Below are 27,776 nucleotides of genomic sequence, written 5' to 3' on the forward strand. Positions count from 1 at the left end.
CAGAGCTCCTCAGGGATGGTCTGCGGCCTTTGGTTAGCCTGCGTCACATCCCAACTTTTCCCTCTGTCTAATCCTGCTGCTTTCATGCCACCCATAGGGGCTGGTCCCAGTGAACTTCATGTCAATCTCCATTCATTTCAGAGTCTGTTCCCCAGACAAGCTGACCTGGAACACAATTCTACTTTATTTACCTTTGTATCTCAAACACTGCCTGACACAGAGCAGGGATTAAAAACATTTAGGGGCCAGGGGGAACCACTTGAGGAATTAAAATGGAAAAAAAAGCTAAAAGTTATTTTCTTAAAATGGTTCTTAAACTTTTTGGTTAAATATTAAAGATAGCAAAGAGCATTTGTTTTTGTAGATTATATCTGTCATCACTTTTTTTAAAAATTCATTTTTTAGAGAGAAGGCGGGGAGAGGAGCAGCTAGCATCAACTCCCATATGTGCCCTGACCAGGCAAGCCCAGGGTTTCAAACCAGTGACCTCATCATTCCAGGCCGATGCTTTGCCCACTGTGCCACCACAGTTCAGGCTTTATCATCACTTTTGTATTAGAAATTAAAACCAAGAACTTTTAAAAATATTAACTCATTTAAAAATAATAAATTGATGTTACAAATAACATTCTCACCCCAAATCCCAGATTTTCCAAGCCAAAAGTAACCCTGTGGGAAGAGTGGCATACTTTATTTACACTTTCACAAGTCTCTTTAATGACTGGCTTAATAGAATTCTTAAATTTCCCTCTGCATCTAATCTGTTACAATGTGTTCTTTTGGCTGAGGTAAATGATCCAGCCTCACAGGGATATATAGTAATTTAACTGCCTTTTCAGATAATTGTGGATACTCTCCTTTTAATGCCACAGCAAAACTCAACAAGTAGTAGTTTCTTAAAGATTAGTTGTACCGTGGAATCTGAATCCTTACTATTGAACTTTCTGTATCATGCTACATTCAAATCCAATGTGTCTTGTATTTTGAATGAATATTTTACTCATGCATGACGTTATAACATCATACTGAATTAAGATCTTCAAAGCATTAACACATATAATTATACAATATTAAAAAATCAAACTAATTAATATCACCACCAATTTCATCAGAAAAGTCTTTAAGTACTAGAAAGCTGTCAAGCTTACAGTAGTGATACAAGTTTTCCAAAATTTCTATTTTCACTCAAAATCTTGATTTTTATCATCATGGCAAAAGAGTCTGTCAGCTGCTTTCCTGGATGTGACAGGCTCCCTTTATTCATTTTTTAAAATGTCTGCCAAACATATAAGCATGAAAACTGTAGTTTGTCTTTTAATGATTCTTTCAAGTAAAAATTGTTACATGAAAAAAGAAACTAGCTCATTACCTCATAATACAAATAACATACAGGTACTTTTTCCTGAGATGATCACATTTTGGCATAAAGTGTTTTATGTGAACTTCCTAATCTGCTGTACAGAATATTTAAAAATTATGTATTCAAAGATTGAGATTTAATAAAATGAATCATTTTTAATGTTTTTTTTTATTTTATTTTTCCAAAGTGTGTGTGGGGGGGGCCCAGACAGACCAGGATCCACTGGTGATGCTTAGCCCATCTGGAGCGTTGCTCCACTGCAACTGGAGCCATTCTAGCACCTGAGGCGGAGGCCATGGAGCCATCCTCAGCGCCTTAGCCAACTTTGCTCCAATGGAGCCTCGGCGGTGGGAGGGGAAGAGAGAGTTAGAGAGAAAGGAGAGGGTGAAGGGTGGAGAAGTAGATGGGCATTTCTCCTGTGTGCCCTGGCCAGGAATCAAACTCCGGACTTCCACATGCCAGGCTGACGCTGTCCAACTGACCAGGGCCTCATTTTTAATGTTTTATCAAGAACATTCTTAAGGAAAAACTAGCATGTCTTATACTGCAAGTGTGTGGTGTGAGGGCTGTGGTGGTCTGAGACAGCTGCTGACCTGTGCTGAGGCTTGGCACAAAACTCACCACTGTGTCTGCACCATCTGTGCAAATGCCATCCTAGGAGGAAAGGCTCTCAGAGACTCCAGACAGTCACAGATTACACTCTGAGAACCACTGCTCTAAAATGCTGTCAATCGTGACAATCTCTTAAAATACCAACTGCACTCCTCTTCAGAAAAACAAACACCTGACCTGTGGTGGCGCAGTGGATAAAGTATCGACCTGGAATGCTAAAGTGCCAGTTCAAAACCCCAGGCTTGCCCAGTCAAGGTGCATATGAGAAACAATCAATGAACTAAAGTGAAGCAACTAGAGTTGATGCTTCTTGCCCTGCCCCCCCCACTCTAAAAATCAATAAATAAAATCTTAAAAAACAAACAAAAAGAAAGACAAACAATCCCTTGGCTTTAAACATCAAGAACTAGACAATAACCTAAGAAGAACTAACCAATGTGATCTCTATTTCAGTAATAGGAACAATCTCCATACCTGACACTGAGAGGGGATTCCACAGAGAGCCCCAGAAGGGCACAGGCATCCCGTGTAAAGATGTCACAGATGTCAGCCCACTGGTTGGCATCAAGCAGGTGAACATATGGTGAGTTCTCAATCCCTTGTCTCAGATACACGAGGCTTCCCATCAAAACCTGAATGTCTAAACAAAAGCAGCAGCAACTTAGAGGTGAACTACACCTGAAATACAGTTAGCTTGCAGGCTAAGGCCAGAATCTCCCCCAAATGACAGAGCCTAAAGTAATTTATTCACAATGTCTTTTAAAATTCTGGTCTTTAAGCTCAGTTTCTCTCTTCACCTTAAAGAAACAGCATAGAGAAAGAAAGAAAACACTAAATATTAAACTTGCAGTTATTTTATTGTTATAAATAGCACAGTATAATTACCATTACCTTTAGGGGTAACAGTTATGTTATAAAGGGGCCCTCATATCTATCTGGCTGTAAAACTGCCCAGTATTCCCACACTGATCATGGGGTTAACTGCTGCCAACCTAGTGCACACAGAAACACTTTGCTGTGGCAATAACAGCACCAGGGGCCAGGGAAAGAGGAGCAAGTGCACACTTCACTTTCTTATGTCTCCTTTTTAATATGAAATTCCAAAAATACTGTTTCTGACTTTTCATTTATGAATCTTTAATATTTTATTTTTGTTCTAGAGCCAGCCACAGCTTTCTCTATAAGCGATCATCTACAATTGTTTTAGTTTATTAGCAAATATGTATTAGATCTAGTTAAGATAAGCTTTAATTCCAGTGGTGGCTATAGGCCTGTTACAAATATTAAAAACATGTGACTCCAGACTCACCTTTTTGATGATTTAGGGCAAATGGTTGAAAATTTTTAGCATATTGCAATGCTTCTCGCTGATTTGTAGTTCCACCCATTAACAAGCTAATAAAATACAGTCTATGTAGCTTAAATTCCAAGGAGCTGTTTTGGGCTATAAGCATTTCTCGGTTTGATACTGCCCACCTAAAGAAAAAATCAAAAGAGACGATAGCAATGTAAGAGCCTATAAGGCGTGTTAAAAATTGTTTGAAACCAAGTACTGTAACATGAAAAAGAGTGCTTGGTCTGCCATCTGGTGGAAGGTGGTAGTAACATCAAGTCTTAGGCTCGAAGACTTTTTACAACTCAAGGTGTTTTGGCCAATGAAAAAAGAAAAAAATATTGTTAGAAGACAATTAATACATATTTGGTATGGTTTTACACTAAAGCAAGATTGACTCTGATGAGTACCATGACAGATGAGAAATTGTGCAAGGCCACACGGAAGCAGGTGTCAGCCATGAGAATCCCTGCTCAACTGACTAGATGCTCTATGCTTCCTGTTAAACTGGAATGTTTATAAATGAATCCCGAGAGAATGATCTATCTTTAAACTTCTGTTAGGTACAAGATTTTGTGCTCCTTACTTTTAAAAACAGTAAGCATCAATATTTACTCACAAGCTGCTTTTGGACTAATCAGGCTGAGAAAGCCACAAACATCAGAGCAGGCATGGCCAACATACGGCCCGCGGGCCAGTTACAGTCTGCGTAATGAGTTTATGCGACCCACAATTTAATTTTTAATATTCTCCGCTACATTAAAATCTCAGCTACTCAGAAGCGGAAGCGTCTTTGATTATTGGAAATTGAGATATTTAAGAAGATAGTGATACGGGGAAAAGAATTCCGCGTGTGACTAATCTCGGGTTAACTACCAATAATTGGTCGAATGGATTTGCAATACTTCATTATTTTTTAAAAAAATTCCATTATAAAGATTTACAACTTTTGTACTCGTCTGTACTCAATATGAGAACTGTTTGACATTTAGCAGCGATGTGAAACCCACATAATTTTAGGCGGAGTTTGCCAGTGCGCACCCAAGGTCAAACAATTTGTTATTTTTGTGGTCAAGTGTGCTGAATCAAGTGGCACTGTAGCATATAAACAATAGCTGCAGTTGATAACTGAAAACGTGTCCAGGCTGTTTATAAAACGAAATAATTTTTTATTTGCGATATAACCCCTTCAAGCTCATTCTATTAATTAAATATTGTTTCAATTGATTGTGATACAGTTTGGATATTTATACGATATGTAATTATATTTTTATTAAAATAATATTGTATATTAAAATTTTTTCACTCATATTTATTCATAAACAAGTTACATAATAAAATTTTGTTTACTTTAATGAATCATTTTTATATTTAACATTTTTTAATTTTAATATTTCGTCTGGCCCGTGGAAAAAGCTTCCCTTCTAATCTGGCCCGGGGGCAAAAACTGTTGGCCACGCCTGATATAGTGTATCACACTGTGCCAAAAAGATCCCAACAAACATAGGGCTAATGAGAAAAAAATTTTTGAATGATCCAAAGTACAGTGACTGAGGCCTCTATGTACCATCTGTTGGAATAACCAATCTTGAGCCGGAACAACCAGTTCAGGTAAGCACTAAAGCAGAAAATATACCAGTCAGCAGTTAAATCCAATTTTGTGATCAAGTGGAAAGAAGCATTACTTTGTTCCTTTGAACATATTAAGATGTAGAAGCTGTTATTATTATTATATCCTCCTTTAATTTGACTGTTAATTGAACAAATATTCCCCACCTAACCAATTTACCAAGGACTACTGGAATCTGAACTGGGTATGAATATAAACTCTGAGAAACTACAGCTGTAAGAGTAAAACGCTGCAAGTTATTTGTAATGAATCTGACGATGGGAGATTAGACTTCACAAAGCTGCACTTCCACTGGATCCTACTCTTCCCAAAAAGGGCTGTTGGCGCACATAAATGAATACTCATCAACTTGTTGATGTATTTACATCTTAAGAGTCAAATCATGAAGTTTCTCTGACCTCAAAATCTAAGTGGGCCTTAGAAATATTTAGTTAAATGTAAGTAAGCCTTGGATCCTTGGCTGCTACCAATACGAAAGCAGATTTGTACACCAAGTCTGATAAACGGTGCTGGTACCAACAAGGCGCTCCAGCAGCTATCTTTTATGACTGCCCAACCCAGGCCACCAGTGCCAAGGTGCTGTGCTTCTGGCAGTCTCTGGTCTGTCAGGCACCTTCCTGATTTCCAGGCCCAAGAAACACAGTTAAATCAGGTCACTTACCTAAAGTTTACCCTACCCCTTCTCTCTTAAAAGTATGAGTATATTTCCCTACTAACAAGTAAGATAGGCTGTAAGCTTTTCTTTTTTCTGTTTCTGATATGATGTTTACGTGCAAAAGTTCCTAGAGTCAAATTAGGAGGAACTACATATTTCAATAAACAAGGAAAAGCCAACAGAAAAAGGGCAAATCCATAAGTGAGCAATTCACAAAAGAAAAATCTAATCTATTTCATTTCCATAGGCAAATAATATAATATTGAGGAAGGAAAAAGGGTGTGATATATAGAAAAAAAGTACTTTCAGTTACCAGATTTTTTAACATTATGACTCCTGGAAAGTTAGATTTCATGCATCATTTATCAACCAGTAGTACAGCATCAGCTATGACTAATCAGAACAGGACACCAACTACTAGAGCAGCAACCAGGGGCTAAAATCCGCAAGAGACACATCAAGAAATAGCAGCTAACAGTTTCCCAGATGACAATGATTTTTCTTTTCTTCTTTTCCAAGTGAGAAGAGGGGAGACAGACAAAGTCCTGCATGCATTCTGACCGGGATCCACCTAGCAACCCCCATCTGGGGCCAAGCTATTTTGAGTGCCTGGGGTTGATGCACTTGTATCAACCGAGCTTTGGTTGCAGGAGAAGAGAGAGAAAGAGAGAGTGTGTGACAGATTGGAGGGGGAGAGAAGCAGATGGTCACTTCTCCTGTGTGCCCTGTCTCGGAATTGAACCCAGGGCGTCCACATGACAGGCTGACACCCTACCACTTAGCAGGCCAGGGCCAACAATGATTTCTTAAATAGCCTATGCTGTCCTACGCCTTCCAAGTTTGCTGTAGTAAACATTATTTTCATATTTAAGGTAATACATTTTCAAGCTAATGCAAAAGTAAACAAAATTTCTTAACTTTCCTTTTTCATCAAAAAGCTAACAGTACTTGCAAATTATATTTCCTACAAGTAATTCAAGCCATGAATTATAAATTCAAGCTTTTCAAGTTATAAATATAAATGCCCCATTTTTTAACTTGGAAAAGTGTTTCTTTAAACAATGTAATTCCTAATTTATTACTTGAATTTTTTCAAATGTTATAACATTTTTAAATTGTTATAAAAAAGCTAAAAATAATCAGAAAAAATTGGCATTGCTAATTCTGCCCTCCATCCTATACAAGAACATTTTAGAAAAATAGATATCCATTACAAAAATGAGCTGAGCGAGAGCAAAAGAATGCAAACCCCAAATTCATAGAATACATGTTTCTTAAAGTCTTACTTCTTGTCATTCTATTCTGAAACAATATATTATACTCATTTAACTTCCAAATATGATATTAAGCCTAAATCTCACAAGGCAAGGAATTAGAATAACGATTCCTGACCTTCTTTCTCCCTGGAAAAATGTCATTTTCTAAAACTAAGGAAAATATATCCTATTTTTACCTCCCAAATATTATGTAATGACATTTAAGCATTAAGGTGAATGCATTACCTGATAGGACCTCTGCCTCATACCTCCAGTACTGTACCTATGCAACCACATTTATCATTTATATATATATATATATAAAACAGAGACAGAAAGAGAATCAGAGAGAGGGATAGACAGGGACAGACAGGAACGGAGAGAGATGAGAAGCATCAATCATCAGTTTTTCATTGCGACACCTCAGTTGTTCATTGATTGCTTTCTCATATGTGCCTTGACTGTGGGGCTACAGCAGACTGAGTAACCCCTTGCCTGAGCCAGTGACCTTGGATCCAAGCTGGTGAGCTTTGCTCACACCAGATGAGCCCACGCTCAAACTGGCAACCTCAGGGCCTCAAACCTGGGTCCTCGGCATCCCAGTCCGACCCTCTATTCACTGTGCCACTGCCTGGTCAGGCACATTTATATTTTCTTGAACCCACAAGAAATTAGGCCAAGTAAGCATAAATTTTAAAGTCACTTTGTGTTGCCTCCTAATAGGAAAGTTCATATATCTTTATCCCTTTATGAACATTTCATGACCCATCTTTTGCTGTATGTTTTTTTTTATTTTTTGTTTTTTTTAAATTTCATTTTTTTAATGGGGTGACATCAATAAATCAGGATACATATATTCAAAGATAACAAGTCCAGGTTATCTTGTCGTTCAATTATGTTGCATACCCATCACCCAAAGTCAGATTGTCCTCTGTCACCTTCTATCTTGTTTTCTTTGTGCCCCTCCCCCTCCCCCTTTCCCTCTCCCATTACCCTCTCCCTCCCCCCGTAACCACCACACTCTTATCAATGTCTCTTTAGTTTCACTTTTATGTCCCACCTACGTATGGAATAATGCAGTTCCTGGTTTTTTCTGATTTACTTATTTCGCTTCATATCATGTTATCAAGATCCCACCATTTTGCTGTAAATGTTCCGATGTCATCATTTCTTATGGCTGAGTAGTATTCCATAGTGTATATGTGCCACATCTTCTTTATCCAGTCATCTATTGACGGGCTTTTTGGTTGTTTCCATGTCCTGGCCACTGTGAACAATGCTGCAATAAACATGGGGCTGCATGTGTCTTTACGTATCAATGTTTCTGAGTTTTTGGGGTATATACCCAGTAGAGGGATTGCTGGGTCATAAGGTAGTTCTATTTTCAGCTGTATACGTTTTGATGGGGTTGTATTCGCTGACAATCATAACATGCACCTTAACCAACCTTTAAAATCTGGGTTCAAATTTCACAGCAGCACTCTGACCTATGCAAGCAGCTTCCCCAATTAACTCAACACTAGTCAACTCATGATGACCTCTGTGATGATGAAACCATCTTTCATTGGCAAGAGGTTCTTTGATTTTCTTGTAATTAGTTTTCTTTCAATGAGGCAACTAACTTCAGCACTTTGACCTGAATGTTAGGCAAACTGATAGAGGTTTTTAACAGTCTTCAATCCAAACCAGAAGTAAATGTTCCATAATTTAAACCATATGGAGCTTTCTGCTCTCTGCAATTTAAAATACTAGATGTTAAAGTAACTTTACCTTTTTATATTTGTAAAACTTTTTCCATCTGTTTTGTACCATAGCTTCATGTAGGCCCAGGACTCGTTGTAGCTTCACTTTGTTTTGTTTTCAAATCTTTCTATAATCACATTCAATTTCACTTCTAGCAATTCGCCTTTAACAAAGTCCCTCTTTGAATTATCCACTTCTGCAATGTGTCACATGGGTTTATCACTGGGAGCTGAGGTGATAACACAACTATACACTTGCTGTCTGAGGGTGAAATGAATAACAGATGCCCAGTGTCCAATCACTGAGAGACTTGGAAAGAAGAGATGTGATTGGCTGTGAGCATGATACACACCTGTTATTTATGTAGTGATTTGTAGCCTGAAGAGTTGGCACAAAAGTTTTGTCTTTTATGCAATTATTCAGTTAATATATTGTGGTAACTGAAAATTGAACTGGGTTGCTGGGGAACTGTGGTAAATAAAATTTGGGCATATTGGAATTGTGCAGAAAGGTCTGTCTACAGTTTCAGCAGAGAGAAAGAACACAAGGGGTGATAAAGTAGGAGGTTACTTTATAAAGACAAGGAAGGTTCACTGTGGTACACTAAAGAAGAAAAGAAAGAGGTAAATTTGAGGAACTGAGCAAGTCAGGGTTTCTATTTTCTAGTATCAAGAATCAAAAAGAAAATGAAAATAGTTTTCTATTTTCCATCAAGATCTCTGTCCCTCCACTTTTTATTAAGGGGAAAGGAAGGCTAGGCCAGAAAACCAATGGGTTTATGCCAGGAAGGGAAGATACACAACCACTGGATGAAGAAAGCAGTGGTTGGCCAATAGGATACATTAAAAGCATTTGTCAAGTGGTATAAAGAATTAAAGGAGGGAAATAGACACACTGAGGACAGAATGAAGGTAGAGGTGTAGACCAAGAAAACTATGCAAACATACTCAGATAATCTGATCTGCCACCTTGAATTACCGTCAGCAGTGATGCATCCAGGTGAATTAAACCTAGTCCAGATAAAAAACTTGTTCCCTCCATGAAACCAGAAGCTGTTCTCCCAACATAAGTGCTAGTTAACTTTTCCCAAAAGTACAAACACAAATTGAATAATTGAGAACAGAGTTAAAAAATCCAAGGTCCAGGCTCAATTACCATATTGGCTACAATTTTCCTAATAACCTGTCCATCTACTAGACTTTGATGTTCTTTATTTGAACCTCTCACATGGCTCACCACACAATCTCTCTGGTAAAATAGCTTCTGGTCTCATAAGGCAAGGGCAGTGTCCTGCTCATCCTGGCACACCCCCTACCTCTGTATGTGGTTTAGTGGGCTATACCACAACCAGCAAGCTAATAAACACTCAATTAAATTATAAATTTACTGTGATTTTTGTTTTGTTTTTTGTTTGTTTTTTTTACAGAGACAGAGAGAGTCAGAGAAAGGGACAGATAGGGACAGACAGACAGGAACGAAGAGAGATGAGAAGCATCAGTCATCAGTTTTTCATGAGGACATCTTAGTTGTTCAATGATTGCTTTCTCATATGTGCCTTGACTGCGGGCCTTCAGCAGACCGAGTGACCCCTTGCTCGAGCCAGCGACCTTGGGTCTAAGCTAGTGAGCTTTGCTCAAACCAGATGAGCCTGCACTCAAGCTGGTGACCTCGGGGTCTTGAACCTGGGTCCTCCGCATCCCAGTCCGACGCTCTATCTACTGCGCCACTGCCTGCTCAGGCAACTTTACTGTGATTTTTAAAAAGAAATTCTGCTCCCAAATCTCTAGTGTAGGGAGGGACAGTATTATCAGTTTTGAAACCATTACTTGTTCAGAGAAATACTGTAGACAAAAGATGACACCCAGTTAAGGTCACAATGTCACAATTATCTCTATTCACTGCCCCTAATATCCTCCAGACCTTGGGCCCCTCTTCCATAAAAAGACCCCAAAATAATAATACTTACTGTCAAGTCTCTGAAAAGACTTGGCTTGGAGCACACTGTTAGCTCCACATTTGGAATTTCCATAATATTCCAAAAATAATTAAACAAGATTCCACCTTCACAGTTACCTGTTCTCCCCCAAGAACCCAGCTGACAGAATTGGTCTGTTTATCTGACTCCTCTCACAATATGCCAGTCTGTGTTGGTGTCTATTTCTGGCAATACTGAAATAAAATGCCTCTTGCCAATCCCCACAGCACGCTCCACTACAACCTCTCACAGCATCTTTTCAAGATTTACAAGTTTCTTCTTTTTCTAATCTCCTTTAGGGCTATAATCTTGGGGATAAAAGCTGAAGTTCAGGGAAATGAGTGACATTTACTTACTCCACAGATGTGAATTTGGCTGATCAATACTGGTGACTGAATCAAGTACTTAAAATATTCAGAGAATGGTAAAAATGACAAATCAAAGTTCACCCAAAGTTAAGAACCCTATAAACTTTGCTGTAGAGACTGATATGGATAGCTAACATGTTATTTCTGAGATACTTTGAAACAGTAATTCATTTCTAAGATATGGGTTGAGTCCATTATTGGAATTATTAACATTTTACACATCTCAGAACTGGCATGAATCTTTGTCCTTCTGAACATGGTATTTAAGAAACCATATAATCTGTAGAAGAACATGTTTGAATCTACTTAAATCCACAATACAGACACTTCCAACTTTACATTAGTTTCTCTGAAATGCCCAACAGCTAGATGTGGCAAGGGGCCGCCACACTGAACAGCACAGTTCTATAGAATGATGGTTTTTAACATAGTACTTAAATATAACATTGCCTTATTTACTGATAGTTTCCTACCACAAAACCAAGAGATTGTACACACCTAAGTTAAAAATAGATTAGCATTTTACAAGCACAAACTCCAAAGTCTTTCCTCTTAGTTGCCCCTCCTGGCCTGGTTTAACTCTTTCTTTTAAACACTTAATTTTATGCATAGTTTATTTCAATTTCCCTTTCTTTTTATAAAGATTCTCAATTTCAAAAAAAAAAAAGGTCAGAGTAATGGTGGGGTAGGAAGCAATACTGATAAATCTCCCCCAAAACTCAACAAGATCTTCAACCAGAAACAGAAAAACCTATCCTTGGAGCCTCCAGATGTTTCGCAATACACCCAAAGGTATGGTCGAGCGAAAAATTGGCTAAATATATAACCAAACCACGAAGGAAACAGGGAGTAAGAAATGCTCTGCCTTCCTCACTAACCTAAACAGGGCGGTTTTCACTGGAAACTGAGAATATAGAAACTAAGGCGGGCAAAGGGGGTGAATAGATCCAGGCCACGGCACAAACGGCCGAACCAGGCTGTGGCACGGAGATCCAAGCCGAGGAAAACTGTTCCTGTGACAACCCGGGCAATACAGCTAACACTCGTGCCAAACCCAGAAAAAGAAAGACAAGCGGGGCAGCCATTTCACCTGATCTCCTGGTCGGCGCGCGCAAATAGTAGGCGAGAAATTCCTTCCAAAGCCCCGGGAGGGTGAGCCCATGTTACTCCACAAAGAGGCAGAGTCAGAGGCCCTTGTGTGGGCCGAAAGCCTCCGGGCCGCCCCAGCACCCTGCGAGAGCCGCACACGGGGAGGGAGCGAGAGTTAATTCCAACACTGGAACTTTTCAGTGCGTGTGGAAGGTTTCACTCAGAGGGCAAGACTCCGGCCTCACATCCTGGTCTGCACGCACGGAGAGTGGGCAGGAGACTCCTCCCAGCACCTCGGGAGTGGGAGCCCGTGTTGTCCCACGGAGGGGCAGAGTCGGGGGCCTTTGTGTGGGACGAGGGCGAAATCTCAGGCCGCCCCAGCGCCTTGAAAGCCGCACACGGGGACGGAGCGAGAGCCAATTCCAACGCTGGAACTTTTCAGTGCGGGCGGGGGGTTTCACTCAGAGGGCGAGACTTCCGGTCTAACATCGCGCGCGCAGATAGTGAACGAGTTTCCTCAAAGCGCCCCGGGAGTGGGTGCCCGCCCGTGTTACCGGACAGAGTGGCAGAGCCAGAGGTCTTTGATTGGGCGGAAGCCCCGCCTGATTATGCTAGCAGCTCTGACTGACTGAGCCTTACCCAGAGCCCTGTGCTGAGAGGGAATAGAGTGGGGAGTTGCCAGCTCTTTGAGCCTCTTACTATCCAGGCAGAGGCAGCAGCAACACCATAGCTGGATTATCAGGCTACTAATTGAGGAAGGAAAGAATAGGAGAAAGGCTCCAGGAACACGGACTCTCTCACTGTCGGTGCCTATAAATGCTAATGAGCCTCGACTGCCAACGAGACTAAAGCACAATACATGACATCGCCATAGAGACTTATCAACTGCAAACCTCTACCTGAGCGTGCCAAAGGGGCAGAACCCGAGATACAGAGTCACCGACCAGGAAGAGGGAGAGAAAAAAAAAAGCAAGAAGATAACCTCTCAAAATCAAGAATAATCCGCAGACTTTAAAACCTATCCCATTTTATTATATTTGTTCGTTTGTTTCTCTTATCTTCATCCTTGATTTTTGTTTCGCCCTCCTCCAATTTGGTCGTTTAAATCTCTGCCGGTCTTACTCTCTCCTCTCTTGAACTACACTACTCATAAGTGTTACATCTTCCATTACCTTTTCTTTCCACTTCCTTTCTCTCTATGAGGGTTGCACTCCAAAACCATTAACTCTCTCTCTCTCTCTCCTCTTTTTTCTTCTTTTAGTCGTTCCCTCTTTTTTTTCTCTCTCTCTTTCTTTCTTTTAGCCCTCTATATTAGTTTCTTACTTTCTCCTTTACGTCTCCTCTCATTCAAACCTCAATAACGAACAAATTATCTTATCTGGGACTCAAACTTATGTTTGTGGCATTTTGGGGGTTTTTTACTTCACCTTTTTAACTCACTAGCAGTGCTCCCATCCCTGGCTCTCCATTTTATCAAGCTCTTATTCCACTAAATACAATAGTAATTTTTTAATTTGTCCCCCCATTTTCCTGTTTCCCTCTTACTCCTCTCATCATAACGCTTAGTCAACCAACACCTAAAAGCAAATCATTTTATTCTTGATCCAAATTTTTCATTATTTGCTTTTTGTGGGTCCATACCCCCCCCCTTTACTTTATTTTATTTTTTTTAATTATTTTTTTTCTTACCCCTTTATTACTTTCCCCCAACTCAGGCCCTCCATTACAGGCATTGTTTGTTCTATTAAATACAATATTTAAATACAAATTCACAGTTCACCACAAGATTTTCTCAAGAAAGAGGGGAGAGGAGAGGAGAGGAAAAAAGGAGCGAAGAAAGAATTTCCTTTTTTTTAATTTTTATTTTATTTTCTTTTTCTTTATTTCATTATTAATTTTCAAAAAAACAACTCTTTAATTTTTTATTTTTTTAACTTTTTATTTTTTTATTAAATCTCATTAATACTATCAACAAAACCACCCTCAGATGCCATTAAGAAAGAGAAAAACAAATATCATGGATACAAAAGAAACAGAGGTAACACAGATAGATGAGGAAAAATCGATGGAGAAAAAATTTAATATATTAGAAACCTTGGGAGTTAAATGACAGAGAATTCAAGATAGAAATCCTAAAAATCCTCCGAGATATACAAGAAAACACAGAAAGGCAATTTAGGGAGCTCAGAAAACAACTCAATGAACACAAAGAATATATGTACAAGGAAATTGAAACTATAAAAACAAATAAAACAGAGATGAAAAAATTCACGAGCTGAAAAACGAGGTAACAAGCTTGGCTAATATAACAGGTCAGATAGAAGAGAGGATTAGTGAAATACAAGAAAAGCAACTTGAGGCACAACAGAGAGAAGAAAAAAGAGACTCAAAAATTAAAAAAAATGAAATACCCCTACAAGAATTGTATGACTCCATCAGAAAGAATAACATAAGAATAACAGGTATATCAGAGGGAGAAGATAGAGAAAATGGAATGGAGAACATACTCAAACAAATAATAGATGAGAACTTCCAGAGCCTGTGTAAATAACTAAAGCCTCAAATTCATGAAGCAAACAGAACTCCGAGTTTTCTTAACCCCAACAAACCTACGCTAAGGCACATCATAATGAAATTGGCACAAACCAATGGCAAAGAAAAAATTCTCAAGGCAGCCAGGGAAAAGAAGAATACAACATATAAAGGAAGGCCCATTAGATTATCATCAGATTTCTCAGCAGAAACTCTACAAGCTAGAAGAGAGTGGATCCCAATATTTAAAGTCCTGAAAAAGAGGAACATTCAGCCACGAATACTATACCCATCAAAGCTATCCTTCGAATATGAAGGAGAAACAAAAACATTCACAGATACAGAAAAGATGAGGGAATTTATCATCAGAAAACCCCCACTCCAGGAATTATTAAAGGGGGTTCTCCAATCAGATACAAAGAACAACAACAACAAAAAAACAGAGCCACAAGTAAAAGCTTCAAGAAGAACACAATAAAACCAAATTTAAACTGTGACAACAACAAAAAGAAAGGAGGGAGAGGATGGAGATTAACAGTAGCAAAGGACAATGGAGTGCAAAAGTACTCACAAAATAGTTCGCTACAATGAACAGGGTAGGGACCCTTTTCATTACTCAAAGGTAACCACCATTGAAAAAACCACCACAGAAGCAAATGAGATAAAAAAGATAGCAACAGAGGAAAGATGTATGCAATACAACCAAATAAAAAACAAAAGATAGAAAAACGAAAGAGAAGGATCAAACAAGACACAAAACTAACAGAAACCAATCTATGCAATGGCAATAGGGAACTCACAAGTCTCAATAATTACACTAAATGTAAATGGATTAAATTCACCAATAAAAAGACACAGAGTAGCAGAATGGATTAAAAAAGAAAATCCAACTTATGCTGCCTACAGGAAACTCATCTAAGTAACAAGGATAAAAACAAATTCAAAGTAAAAGGCTGGAAAACAATACTCCAAGCAAATAACAGCCAAAAAAAAGCAGGCATAGCAATACTCATTTCTGATAATGCTGACTACAAGACAAAAAAAGTACTCAGAGACAAAAATGGCCATTTCATAATGGCTAAGGGGACACTGAATAAAGAAGACATAACAATTCTTAATATATATGCACCAAAGCAAGGAGCACCAAAATATATAAGACAGCTACTTATTGACCTTAAAACAAAAACTGACAAAAATACAATCATACTTGGAAACCTCAATACACCGCTGACGGCTCTAGATCGGTCATCCAAACAGAGAATCAAAAAAGATATAGTGGCCTTAAACAAAACACTAGAGCACCTGGATATGATAGACATCTACAGGACATTTCATCCCAAAGTGACTGAGTAAACTTTTTTCTCCAGTGTACATGGATCATTCTCAAGAACTGACCATATGCTGGGCAACAAAAACAACATCAGCAAATTCAGAAAAACTGAAGTTGTACCAAGCATATTTTCTGATCATGAAGCCTTGAAACTAGAATCCAACTGCAAAAAGGAGGAAAAAAATCCCACAAAAATGTGGAAACTAAACAACATACTTTTAAAAAATGAATGGGTCAGCCCTGGCCGGTTGGCTCAGTGGTAGAGCGTCGGCCTAGCGTGCGGAGGACTCGGGTTCGATTCCCGGCCAGGGCACATAGGAGAAGCGCCCATTTGCTTCTCCACCCCTCCGCCGCGCTTTCCTCTCTGTCTCTCTCTTCCCGTCCCGCAGCCGGGGCTCCATTGGAGCAAAGATGGCCCGGGCGCTGGGCATGGCTCTGTGGCCTCTGCCTCAGGCGCTAGAGTGCCTCTGGTCGCAATATGGCGACGCCCAGGATGGGCAGAGCATCGCCCCCTGGGGGGCAGAGCACCGCCCCTGGTGGGCGTGCCGGGTGGATCCCGGTCGGGCGCGTGCGGGAGTCTGTCTGACTGTCTCTCCGTTTCCAGCTTCAGAAAAAAAAAAAAAAAAAAAAAAATGAATGGGTCAAAGAAATAAGTGCAGAGATCAAAAGATATATACAGACTAATGAAAATGACAATACGACATATCGGAATCTATGGGATGCAGCAAAAGCAGTGAAAAGAGGGAAGTTCATATCACTTCAGGCATATATGAACAAACAAGAGAGAGCCCAAGTGAACCACTTAACTTCACACCTTAAGGAACTAGAAAAAGAAGAACAAAGACAATGCAAAACCAGCTGAAGAAAGGAGATAATAAAAATCAGAGCAGAAATGAATGAAATAGAGAACAGAAAACTATAGAAAAAATTAATAGAACAAAGAGCTGGTTCTTTGAAAAGATCAACAAAATTGACAAACCCATGGCAAGACTTAACAAGAAAAAAAGAGAAAGAACTCATATAAACAAAATCCAAAATGAAAGAGGAGAAATCACCTCGTACACCGTAGATATACAAAAAATTATTGTAGAATACTATGAAAAACTTTATGCCACTAAATTCAACAATCTAGAAGAAATGGATAAATTCCTAGAACAATACAACCTTCCTAGACTGAGTCAAGAAGAAGCAGAAAGCCTAAACAGACCTATTAGTAGAGAAGAAATAGAAAAAACCATTAAAAACCTCCACAAAAATAAAAGTCCAGGCCCTGACGGCTATACCAGCGAATTTTATCAAACATTCAAAGAAGACTTGGTTCCTATTCTACTCAACGTCTTCCAAAAAACTGAAGAAGAAGCAAGACTTCCAAACACATTTTATGAGGCCAACATAACCCTCATACCAAAACCAGGCAAGGATGGCACAAAAAAAGAAAACTACAGACCAATATCTCTAATGAATACAGATGCTAAAATACTAAACAAAATACTAGCAAATTGAATACAACAACATATAAAAAAAATAATACATCACGATCGAGTGGGATTCATCCCAGAATCTCAAGGATGGTTCAACATACGTAAAACGGTTAACGTAATACACCATATCAACAAAACAAAGAACAAAAACCACATGATCTTATCAATAGACGCAGAAAAGGCTTTTGATAAAATACAACACAATTTTATGTTTAAGACCCTCAACAAAATGGGTATAGAAGGAAAATATCTCAACATGATAAAGGCCATATATGATAAACCATCAGCTAACATCATATTAAATGGCACTGAACTGAAGGCTTTCCCCCTTAAATCAGGAACAAGACAGGGTTGTCCACTCTCTCCACTCTTATTTAATGTGGTACAAGAGGTTCTACCCGGAGCAATCAGACAAGACAAAGAAATAAAAGGCATCCGTATCGGAAAAGAAGAAGTAAAGGTATCACATTTTGCAGATGATATGATCCTATACATGGAAAACCCCAAAGAATCCACAAAAAGACTACTAGAAACAATAAGCCAATACAGTAAGGTCGAAAGATACAATATTAACATACAGAAGTCAATAGCCTTTCTATATGGCAACAATGAAACAACTGAGAAAGAACTCAAAAGAATAATCCCCTTCATGATTGCAACAAAAAAAATAAAATACTTAGGAATAAACATAACAAAGAATGTAAAGGACTTATATAACGAAAACTATAAACCATGTTAAGGAAAATCGAAAAAGATATAATGAGATGGAAGAATATTCCTTGTTCTTGGTTAGGAAGAATAAATATAATCAAGATGGCTATATTACCCAAAGCAATATACAAAGTTAATGCAATTCCCATCAAAATTCCAATGACATTTTTAAAAGAAATACACCAAAAAATCATCAGATTTATATGGAACTATAAAAAACCCCGAATAGCCAAAGCAATCCTAAAGAAAAAGAATGAAGTTGGGGGCATTACAATACCTGACTTCAAACTCTATTATAGGGCCACGACAATCAAAACAGCATGGTATTGGCAGAAAAATAGACACTCAGACCAATGGAACAGAATAGAAAGTCCAGAAATAAAACCACATATATACAGTCAAATAATTTTTGATAAAGGGGCCAACAACACACAATGGAGAAAAGAAAGCCTCTTCAATAAATGGTGCTGGGAAAACTGGAAAGCAACATGCAAAAGAATGAAACTGGACTACAGTCTCTCCCCCTGTACAAAAATTAACTCAAAATGGATCAAAGATCTAAACATAAGACCTGAAACAATTAAGTACATAGAGGAAGACATAGGTACTCAACTCATGGACCTGGGTTTTAAAGAGCATTTTATGAATTTGACTCCAATGGCAAGAGAAGTGAAGGCAAAAATTAATGAATGGGACTACATCAGACTAAGAAGTTTTTGCTCAGCAAGAGAAACTGATAACAAAATAAACAGAAAGCCAACTAAATGGGAAAACATATTTTCAAACAACAGCTCAGATAAGGGCCTAATATCCAAAATATACAAAGAACTCATAAAACTCAACAGCAAACAAAGAAACAAACAATCCAATAAAAAAATGGGAAGAGGACATGACCAGACACTTCTCCCAGGAGGAAGTACAAATGGCCAACAGAGGTTTTTATTTTTTATTTTTTATTTTTTTTTTCATTTTTTCTGAAGCTGGAAATGGGGAGAGACAGTCAGACAGACTCCCGCATGCGCCCGACCGGGATCCACCCGGCACGCCCACCAGGGGCGATGCTCTGCCCACCAGGGGGCGATAATCTGCCCATCCTGGGCGTCGCCATGTTGCGACCAGAGCCACTCTAGCGCCTGGGGCAGAGGCCACAGAACCATCCCCAGCGCCCAGGCCATCTTTGCTCCAATGGAGCCTTGGCTGCGGGAGGGGAAGAGAGAGACAGAGAGGAAAGCGCGGCGGAGGGGTGGAGAAGCAAATGGGCGCTTCTCCTGTGTGCCCTGGCTGGGAATCGAACCCGGGTCCTCCGCACGCCAGGCCGACGCTCTACCGCTGAGCCAACCGGCCAGGGCGGCCAACAGAGGTTTTTAATGGTTTTTTCTATTTCTTCTCTACTAATAGGTCTGTTTAGGCTTTCAGCTTCTTCTTGACTCAGTCTAGGAAGGTTGTATTGTTCTAGGAAATTATCCATTTCTTCAAGGTTGTTGAATTTAGTGGCATAAAGTTTTTCATAGTATTCCACAATAATTTTTTGTATATCTACGGTGTTCGTGGTGATTTCTCCTCTTTCATTTTGGATTTTGTTTATATGAGTTCTTTCTCTTTTTTCCTTGGTAAGTCTTGCCAAGGGTTTGTCAATTTTGTTGATCTTTTCAAAGAACCAGCTCCTTGTTCTATTAATTTTGTCTATAGTTTTTCTGTTCTCTAATTCATTTATTTCTGCTCTGATTTTTATTATTTCCTTTCTTCGGCTGGTTTTGGGTTGTCTTTGTTCTTCTTTTTCTAGTTCCTTAAGGTGTGAAGTTAAGTGGTTCACTTGGGCTCTCTCTTGTTTGTTCATATATGCCTGAAGTGATATGAACTTCCCTCTTATCACTGCTTTTGCTGCATCCCATAGATTCTGATATGTCGTAATGTCATTTTCATTAGTCTGTATATATCTTTTGATCTCTGCACTTATTTCTTCTTTGACCCATTCATTTTTTAAAAGTATGTTGTTTAGTTTCCACATTTTTGTGGGATTTTTTTTCCTCCTTTTTGCAGTTGAATTCTAGTTTCAAGGCTCTATGATCAGAAAATATGCTTGGTACAACTTCAATTTTTCTGAATTTGCTAATGTTGTTTTTGTGGCCCAACATATGGTCAATTCTTGAGAATGATCCATGTACACTGGAGAAAAATGTATACTCAGTCACTTTGGGATGAAATGTCCTGTAGATGTCTATCATATCCAGGTGCTCTAGTGTTTTGTTTAAGGCCACTATGTCTTTGTTGATTCTCTGTTTGCATGACTGATCTAGAGCCGTCAGCGGTGTATTGAGGTCTCCAAGTATGATTGTATTTTTGTCAGTTTTTGTTTTAAGGTCAATAAGTAGCTGTCTTATATATTTTGGTGCTCCTTGCTTTGGTGCATATATATTAAGAATTGTTATGTCTTCTTTATTCAGTGTCCCCTTAGCCATTATTAAATGGCCATTTTTGTCTCTGAGTACTTTTGCTGTCTTGTAGTCAGCATTATCCGATATGAGTATTGCTACGCCTGCTTTTTTTTGGCTGTTATTTGCTTGGAGTATTGTTTTCCAGCCTTTCACTTTGAATTTGTTTTTATCCTTGTTACTTAGATGAGTTTCCTGTAGGCAGCATATAGTTGGATTTTCTTTTTTAATCCATTCTGCTACTCTGTGCCTTTTTATTGGTGAGTTTAATTTGTTTACATTTAGTGTAATTATTGAGACTTGTGAGTTCCCTATTGCCATTGTATAGATTGCTTTCTGTTATTTTGTGTCTTGTTTGATCCTTCTCTTTCGTTTTTCTATCTTTTGTTTTTATTTGGTTGTATTTCATACATCTTTCCTCTGTTGCTATCTTTTTTATCTCATGTACTTCTGTGGTGGTTTTTTCAATGGTGGTTACCTTTGAGTAATGAAAAGGGTTCCTACCCTGTTCATTGTAGCGAACTATTTTGTGAGTACTTTTGCACTCCATCGTCCTTTGCTACTGTTAATCTCCATCTTCTCCCCGTCTTTCTTTTTTTTGTTGTCGCAGTTTAAATTTGGTTTTATTGTGTTCTTCTTGGAGCTTTTACTTGTGGCTCTGTTTTTTTTTTTTTGTTGTTGTTCTTTGTATCTGATTAGAGAACCCCCTCTAGTAATTCCTGGAGTGGGGGTTTTCTGATGATAAATTCCCTCATCTTTTCTGTATCTGTGAATGTTTTTATTTCTCCTTCATATTTGAAGGATAGCTTTGATGGGTATAGTATTCGTCGCTGAAAGTTCCTCTCTTTCAGGACTTTAAATATTGGGGTCCACTCTCTTCTAGCTTGTAGAGTTTCTGCTGAGAAATCTGATGATAATCTAATGGGCCTTCCTTTATATGTTGTATTCTTCTTTTCCCTGGCTGCCTTGAGAATTTTTTCTTTGCTGTTGGTTTGTGTCAATTTCCTTATGATATGCCTTGGAGTAGGTTTGTTGGGGTTAAGAAAACACGAAGTTCTGTTTGCTTCTTGAACTTGAGGCTTTAGTTCTTTACACAGGCTTGGGAAATCCTCATCTATTATTTGTTTGAGTATGTTCTCCATTCTATTTTCTCTCTCTTCTCCCTCTGATATACCTATTATTCTTATGTTATTCTTTTTGAAGGAGTCAGATAATTCTTGTAGGGCTATCTCATTTTTAAAAATTTTGAGTCTCTTCTTCTCTCTGTTGTGCCTCAAGTTGCTTGTCTTCTACTTCACTAATCCTCTCTTCTATCTGACCTGTTCTATTAGCTAAGCTTGTTACTTCGTTTTTCAGCTCGTGAATTGAGGTTTTCATCTCTGTTTGATTTGTTTTTATAGTTTCAATTTCCTTGGACATATATTCTTTGTGTTCATTGAGTTGTTTTCTGAGCTCCCTAAATTGCCTTTCTGTGTTTTCTTGTATATCTCAGAGGATTTTTAGGATTTCTATCTTGAATTCTCTGTCATTTAGCTCCAAGGTTTCCAATATATTATATTTTTCCTCCATAGATTTTTCCTCATCTAGCTGTGTTACCTCTCTTTCTTTTGTATCCATGATATTCGATTTTCTCTTCCTTAATGGCATCTTAGGGTGGTTTTGTTGATAGTATTAATGAGATTTAATAAAAAATAGTTAAAAAAATAAAAAATCGAAGAGTTGTTTTTTTTTAAAAGTTAATAATGAAATAAAGAAAAAGAAAATAAAATAAAAATTTAAAAAAAGGAAATTATTTCTTCCCTCCTTTTTTCCTCTCCTCTCCTCTCCCCTCTTTCTTGAGAAAATCTTGTGGTGAACTGTGAATTATAACAAACAATGCCTGTAATGGAGGGCCTGAATTGTGAAAAGTAATAAAGGGGCAAAAAAAGAAAAAAAAAGAAAAAAGAAGGGGGCATGGACTCACAAAAAGCAAATAAGGAAAAAATTTGGGTCAAGAATAAAATGATTTGCTTTTAGGTGTTGGTTGTCTAAGAGTTATGATGAGAGGAATAAGAGAAAAATAGGAAAATGGGGGGACAAATTAAAAAATTACTATTGTATTTAGTGGAACAAGAACTAGATAAAGTGGAGAGCCAGGAATGGGAGCACTGCTAGTGAGTTAAATAGGTGAAGTAAAACCCCCCAAAATGCCACAAACATAAGTTTGAGTCCCAGATAAGATAATTTGTTTGTTATTGAGGTTTGAATGAGAGGAGATGTAAAGGAGAAAGGAAGAAACTAATATAGAGGGAGAAAAGAAAGAGAGAGAGAGAAAAAAAGAGGGAACCACTAAAAGAAGAAAAAAGAAAAAAGAGGAGAGAGAGAAAGAGAGAGTTAAGGGTTTTGGAGTGCAACCCTCATAGAGAGAAAGGAAGAGGAAAGAAAAGATAATGGGAGATGTAACACTTATGGGTAGTGTAGTTCAAGGAGAGAAGAGAGTAAGACTAGCAGAGATTTAATCGGCCAAATTGGAGGAGGAAAAAAAATATCAAGAATGAAGATAAGAGAAACAAATGAACAAATATAATAAAATGGGATAGGTTATAAAGTCTGCAGATTATTCTTGATTTTGAGAGGTTATCTTCTTGCTTTTTCTTTTCTCTCCCTCTTCCTGGTCGGTGACTCTGTACCCCGGGTTCTGCCCCTTTGGCACGCTCAGGTAGAGGTTTGCAGTTGATAAGTCTCTATGGCAATGTCATGTATTGTGCTTTAGTCTCGTTGGCAGTCAAGGCTCATTAGCATTTATAGGTTCTGACAGTGAGAGAGTCCGTGTTCCTGGAGCCTTTCTCCTAGTCTTTCCTTCCTCAATTAGTAGCCTTAGAATCCAGCTATGGGGTTGCTGCTGCCTCTACCTGGATAGTAAGAGGTTCAAAGAGCTGGCAATTCCCCACTCTATTCCCACTCAGCACAGGGCTCTGGGTAAGGCTCAGTCAGTTGGAGCTGCTAGCATAATAAGGCAGGGTTTCCACCCACTCAAAGACCTCTGGCTCTTCCACTCTGTCAGGTAACACAGGCGGGCGCCCATTTCCGGGGCTCTTGGAGGAAACTCTCGCTCACTATCTGTGTGTGCAGACCAGGATATCTGGCCAGCAGTCTCACGCTCTGAGTGAAACCCCCAACCGCATGGAAAGGTTGCAGAGTTGGAATTGGCACTCGCTCCGTCCCTGTGCACGGCTTTTGTAAGGCGCTGGGGCGGCCCAAGATTCCGCTTTGGCCCACACAAAGGCCCGATTCTGCCCCTCTGTTTGATAATATGGGCGCGCACTGCCGAGGCACTCGGAGGAATCTCTCGCTATCTGCGCGCGCAGACCAGGATATGAGGCCGGCCGCGTTTTCCTCTGAGTGAAACCCCCACCAGCACGGAAAATTTCCACCATTGGAATTAGTTCTCGCTCCCTCCCGTGCGCGGCTTTCCCAGCGCCCTGGAGCTGCCCAGAGATTCTGCTTTCGGCCCACAGAAAGGCCTCTGACTCTGCCTCTCTGTGGGGTAACACGGGCTCCCACTCCCGGGGCTTAGGAAGAAATCTCTCGCCCACTAACTGCGTGCGCCGACCAGGAGATCGGGTAAAATGGCTGCCCCGCTTGTCTTTCTTTGTTTGGGTTTGGCGCGAGTGTTAGCTTGTATTGCCCGGGTTGCCACAGGATCAGTTTTTCCTCGGCTTGGATCTCTGTGCCACAGCCTGGTTCGGCCGTTTGTGCCGCAGCCTGGATCTATTCACCCCTTTGCCCGCCTCAGTTTCTATATTCACAGTTACCAGAGAAAGCTACCCTGTTTAGGTTAGTGAGGAAGGCGGAGCATTTCTTATTCCCTATTTCCTTCGGGGTTTGGTTATATATTTAGCCAATTTTTCACTCGACCATACCTTCGGGTGTATTGCGAAGCATCTGGAGGCTCCAAGGATAGGTTTTTCTGTTTCTGGTTGAAGATTTTGTTGAGTTTTGGGGGAGATTTATCGTTATCGCTTCCTACCCCGCCATTACTCTAGATTAGCTATTATTAACAAGACAGGTAATAGCAAATGTTGGAGAGGCTGTGGAGAAAAAGGAACCCTCATACACTGTTGGTGGGAATGTAAAGTAGTACAACCATTATGGAAGAAAGTATGGTGGTTCCTCAAAAAACTGAAAATAGAATTACCTTATGACCCAGCAATCCCTCTACTGGGTATATACCCCAAAAACTCAGAAACATTGATACGTAAAGACACATGCAGCCCCATGTTCATTGCAGCATTGTTCACAGTGGCCAGGACATGGAAACAACCAAAAAGCCCGTCAATAGATGACTGGATAAAGAAGACACATATACACTATGGAATACTACTCAGCCATAAGAAATGAGGACATTGGATCATTTACAGCAAAATGGTGGGATCTTGATAACATGATACGAAGTGAAATAAGTAAATCAGAAAAAACCAGGAACTGCATTATTCCATACGTAGGTGTGACATAAAAGTGAAACTAAGAGACATTGATAAGAGTGTGGTGGTTACGGGGGGAAGGGCGAAAGGGAGAGGGAAAGGGGGAGGGGGAGGGGCACAAAGAAAACTAGATAGAAGGTGACAGAGGACAATCTGACTTTGGGTGATGGGTATGCAACATAATTGAAAGACAATATAACCTGGACATGTTGATCTTTGAATATATGTAACCTGATTTATTGATGTCGCCCCATTAAAAAAATAAAATTATAAAAAAAAATCAAAAAAAAAAGAATCTCAATTTCTCTGTAGTCATGGCTTGCCCACTCAATCCCTTGGTGAGAATGTATCCACACAAGAGATGGCCAAGTCTATTTTTTCTCCTGAGGAACACACCATTTTGGAACTTCATCTAAACTTTGCCACTTTGTCAGCAACATAAAACAGACAACAGAAAATTATATTATTGTCTCAAATATTTTTTCCTTCTTGGCCTTTATATTCCATTTTATTATCTCATTTCTATATCCTATCCTTTCTCTGGGGTACCTCTTTCCATTTTCAATTAGCTCCTTTTATTTTTTATTTTTTTAGATTTATTTATTGATTTCTAAAGAGAGGAGGGGGCAGGAAATGAGAAGTAGTTGCTTCATTCTGGCTCAGGGGTCCCCAAACTTTTTACACAGGGGGCTAGTTCACTGTCCCTCAGACTGTTGGAGGTCCAGACTACCAAAAAAAAAACAAAAAACAAAAAACTATGAACAAATTCCCTGTGCACACTGCACATATCTTATTTTAAAGTAAAAAAACAAAACGGGAACAAATACAATATTTAAAATAAAGAACAATTTTTTTTTTTTTTTTTTTGCATTTTTCTGAAGCTGGAAACAGGGAGAGACAGTCAGACAGACTCCCGCATGCGCCTGACCGGGATCCACCCGGCACACCCACCATGGGGCGATGCTCTGCCCACCAGGGGGCGATGCTCTTCCCATTCTGGGCGTCGCCATGTTGCGACCAGAGCCACTCTAGCGCCTGAGGCAGAGGCCACAGAACCATCCCCAGCGCCCGGGCCATTTTTGCTCCAATGGAGCCTTGGCTGCGGGAGGGGAAGAGAGAGACAGAGAGGAAGGTGCGGCGGAGGGGTGGAGAAGCAAATGGTCGCTTCTCCTGTGTGCCCTGGCCGGGAATCGAACCCGGGTCCTCCGCATGCCAGGCCGACGCTCTACCGCTGAGCCAACCGGCCAGGGCCAAGAACAAGTAAATTTAAATCAACAAACTGACCAGTATTTCATGGCAACTATGGGCCTGCTTTTGGCTAATGAGATGGTCAATGTGCTCCTCTCACTGACCACCAATGAAAGAGGTGCCCCTTTTGGAAGTGCGGCGGGGCCGGATAAATGGCCTCATGGGGCTGCATGCGGCCCACGGCCCATAGTTTGGGGACCCCTGTTCTAGCTATTCACTGATTCCTTGTTGTTTGTGCCTTGACCAGGGAAGCCCAGGGTTTCAAATCAGAAAGCACAGTTCCAGGTCAGTGCTCTCACCATTGCACCACCACAGGCCAGACTCAATTTTAGCTTCTTTTTAAGAGAGTGGCTCTTTCTCTACCATGCATGGCACAGTGAGTTAAAAATGTATCCTTCAACTCATCTCTTTTGCCTTTTCAGAATTAAGAACTCCAACAAACCAAGAACAAAAACAAAAATTCAAATTCTTCGAGGGAAAAATCCAACTCAGTCAAATATTGATTCCTCTTCTCCTGTGATGTACCTATCGGAGTCTTCTGTGGTTCTATTGTGATTACTAAAATATGCCCGAGTTAGCAAGACGGCCCACCTACAGGAAACCAAAACAAGACACCAGAAACTGCTTCATCTTTGTTGCTCTCATTTCCAGCGGTGGTCAAGGCTCTTTGATCAGGCACTTTGGTTTCATTCCTTCGTTTTTATTTCTAAAACCTTTTCTGCTTATAAGTTATGTTTTATTCACAGATACAAAAAGATACTAGAGAGAAGCATTTTCTTCTCCTTAGAACTACTGTTCACATACTATACCAAGAAATCACATGGCAGGCTCCTTTCACATCTGTGTTATCTCCAGTCCCACCAAATCACTAGGCTTGGAAACAGAGTCCTCTCGTATTTCAACAGCCTGCCACATACTGTTCATGGCCTGTTCAACATAAAGTCTTCCTGTGTTCTAAACTAGTAACATTCGTTTTCTCTCCTCCTCTGTGGAAAATTCCTTCCTCCCTCCCTTCCTTTCCCACTTTCTCTCTCCCTCTCTCCCTCTCCCTCTCTCTTTCTCTCTCTCTCCTTCTTTCTTATAAACACTCAGTTATTTTTCCCTTATTTCATTCAACCGAGGCTTTGAAAAACCGAGTGCAAATTTTAAGGACTATGAAGCCCTTGGGCATACTCAAGTGTTGAAAAACCCAGGTTTCCAAGTCTGCAAAGTTGAAAGTCAGATTTTGAACTGTGGCAATCCCACCAGTGTAATATTACTCTTTGAGATACATTTAGAAAGGCAACCAACTGATTTCCCCTAAAGATAAGCACTCTTTCAAAATGCTGACACAAAGTACAAGGACAATTTCCATTTTTCAAATATTTCTCCATCTCTTTGTACTGAGTTACTGTTATCTTCTTGTTTACACCACGTATCTCTGACTTATGATGGTCTGACTTCCGATTTTTATTTTTTTTACTTCACGACGGTGCAAAAGCAACCTGCCTAAGTAGAAACTAATACTTCAATTCTTGAATTTCTATCTTTTCCAGCTTAGTCACACGTGGTATGATAC

The 27,776-nt window shown here is 39.5% G+C and overlaps 1 protein-coding gene across 3 annotated transcripts in view; it reads right to left on the reverse strand.

The window, feature by feature from the left end:
- Positions 1–27,776, reverse strand: part of RMND5A (required for meiotic nuclear division 5 homolog A) — a 120,539-nt gene that overhangs the window by 16,382 nt on the left and 76,381 nt on the right. For all 3 annotated transcript variants that reach the window (XM_066267650.1, XM_066267649.1, XM_066267651.1), the window contains exons 5-6: positions 3,282–3,448; positions 2,447–2,612 (exon numbers count right to left, since the gene is read on the reverse strand). In XM_066267650.1, the coding sequence (XP_066123747.1) occupies positions 2,447–2,612; positions 3,282–3,448 (333 nt within the window). The remainder of the gene's footprint in view (positions 1–2,446; positions 2,613–3,281; positions 3,449–27,776) is intronic.

Source organism: Saccopteryx bilineata, chromosome 3 (assembly GCF_036850765.1).
Source record: "Saccopteryx bilineata isolate mSacBil1 chromosome 3, mSacBil1_pri_phased_curated, whole genome shotgun sequence".
NCBI lineage: Eukaryota > Metazoa > Chordata > Mammalia > Chiroptera > Emballonuridae > Saccopteryx > Saccopteryx bilineata.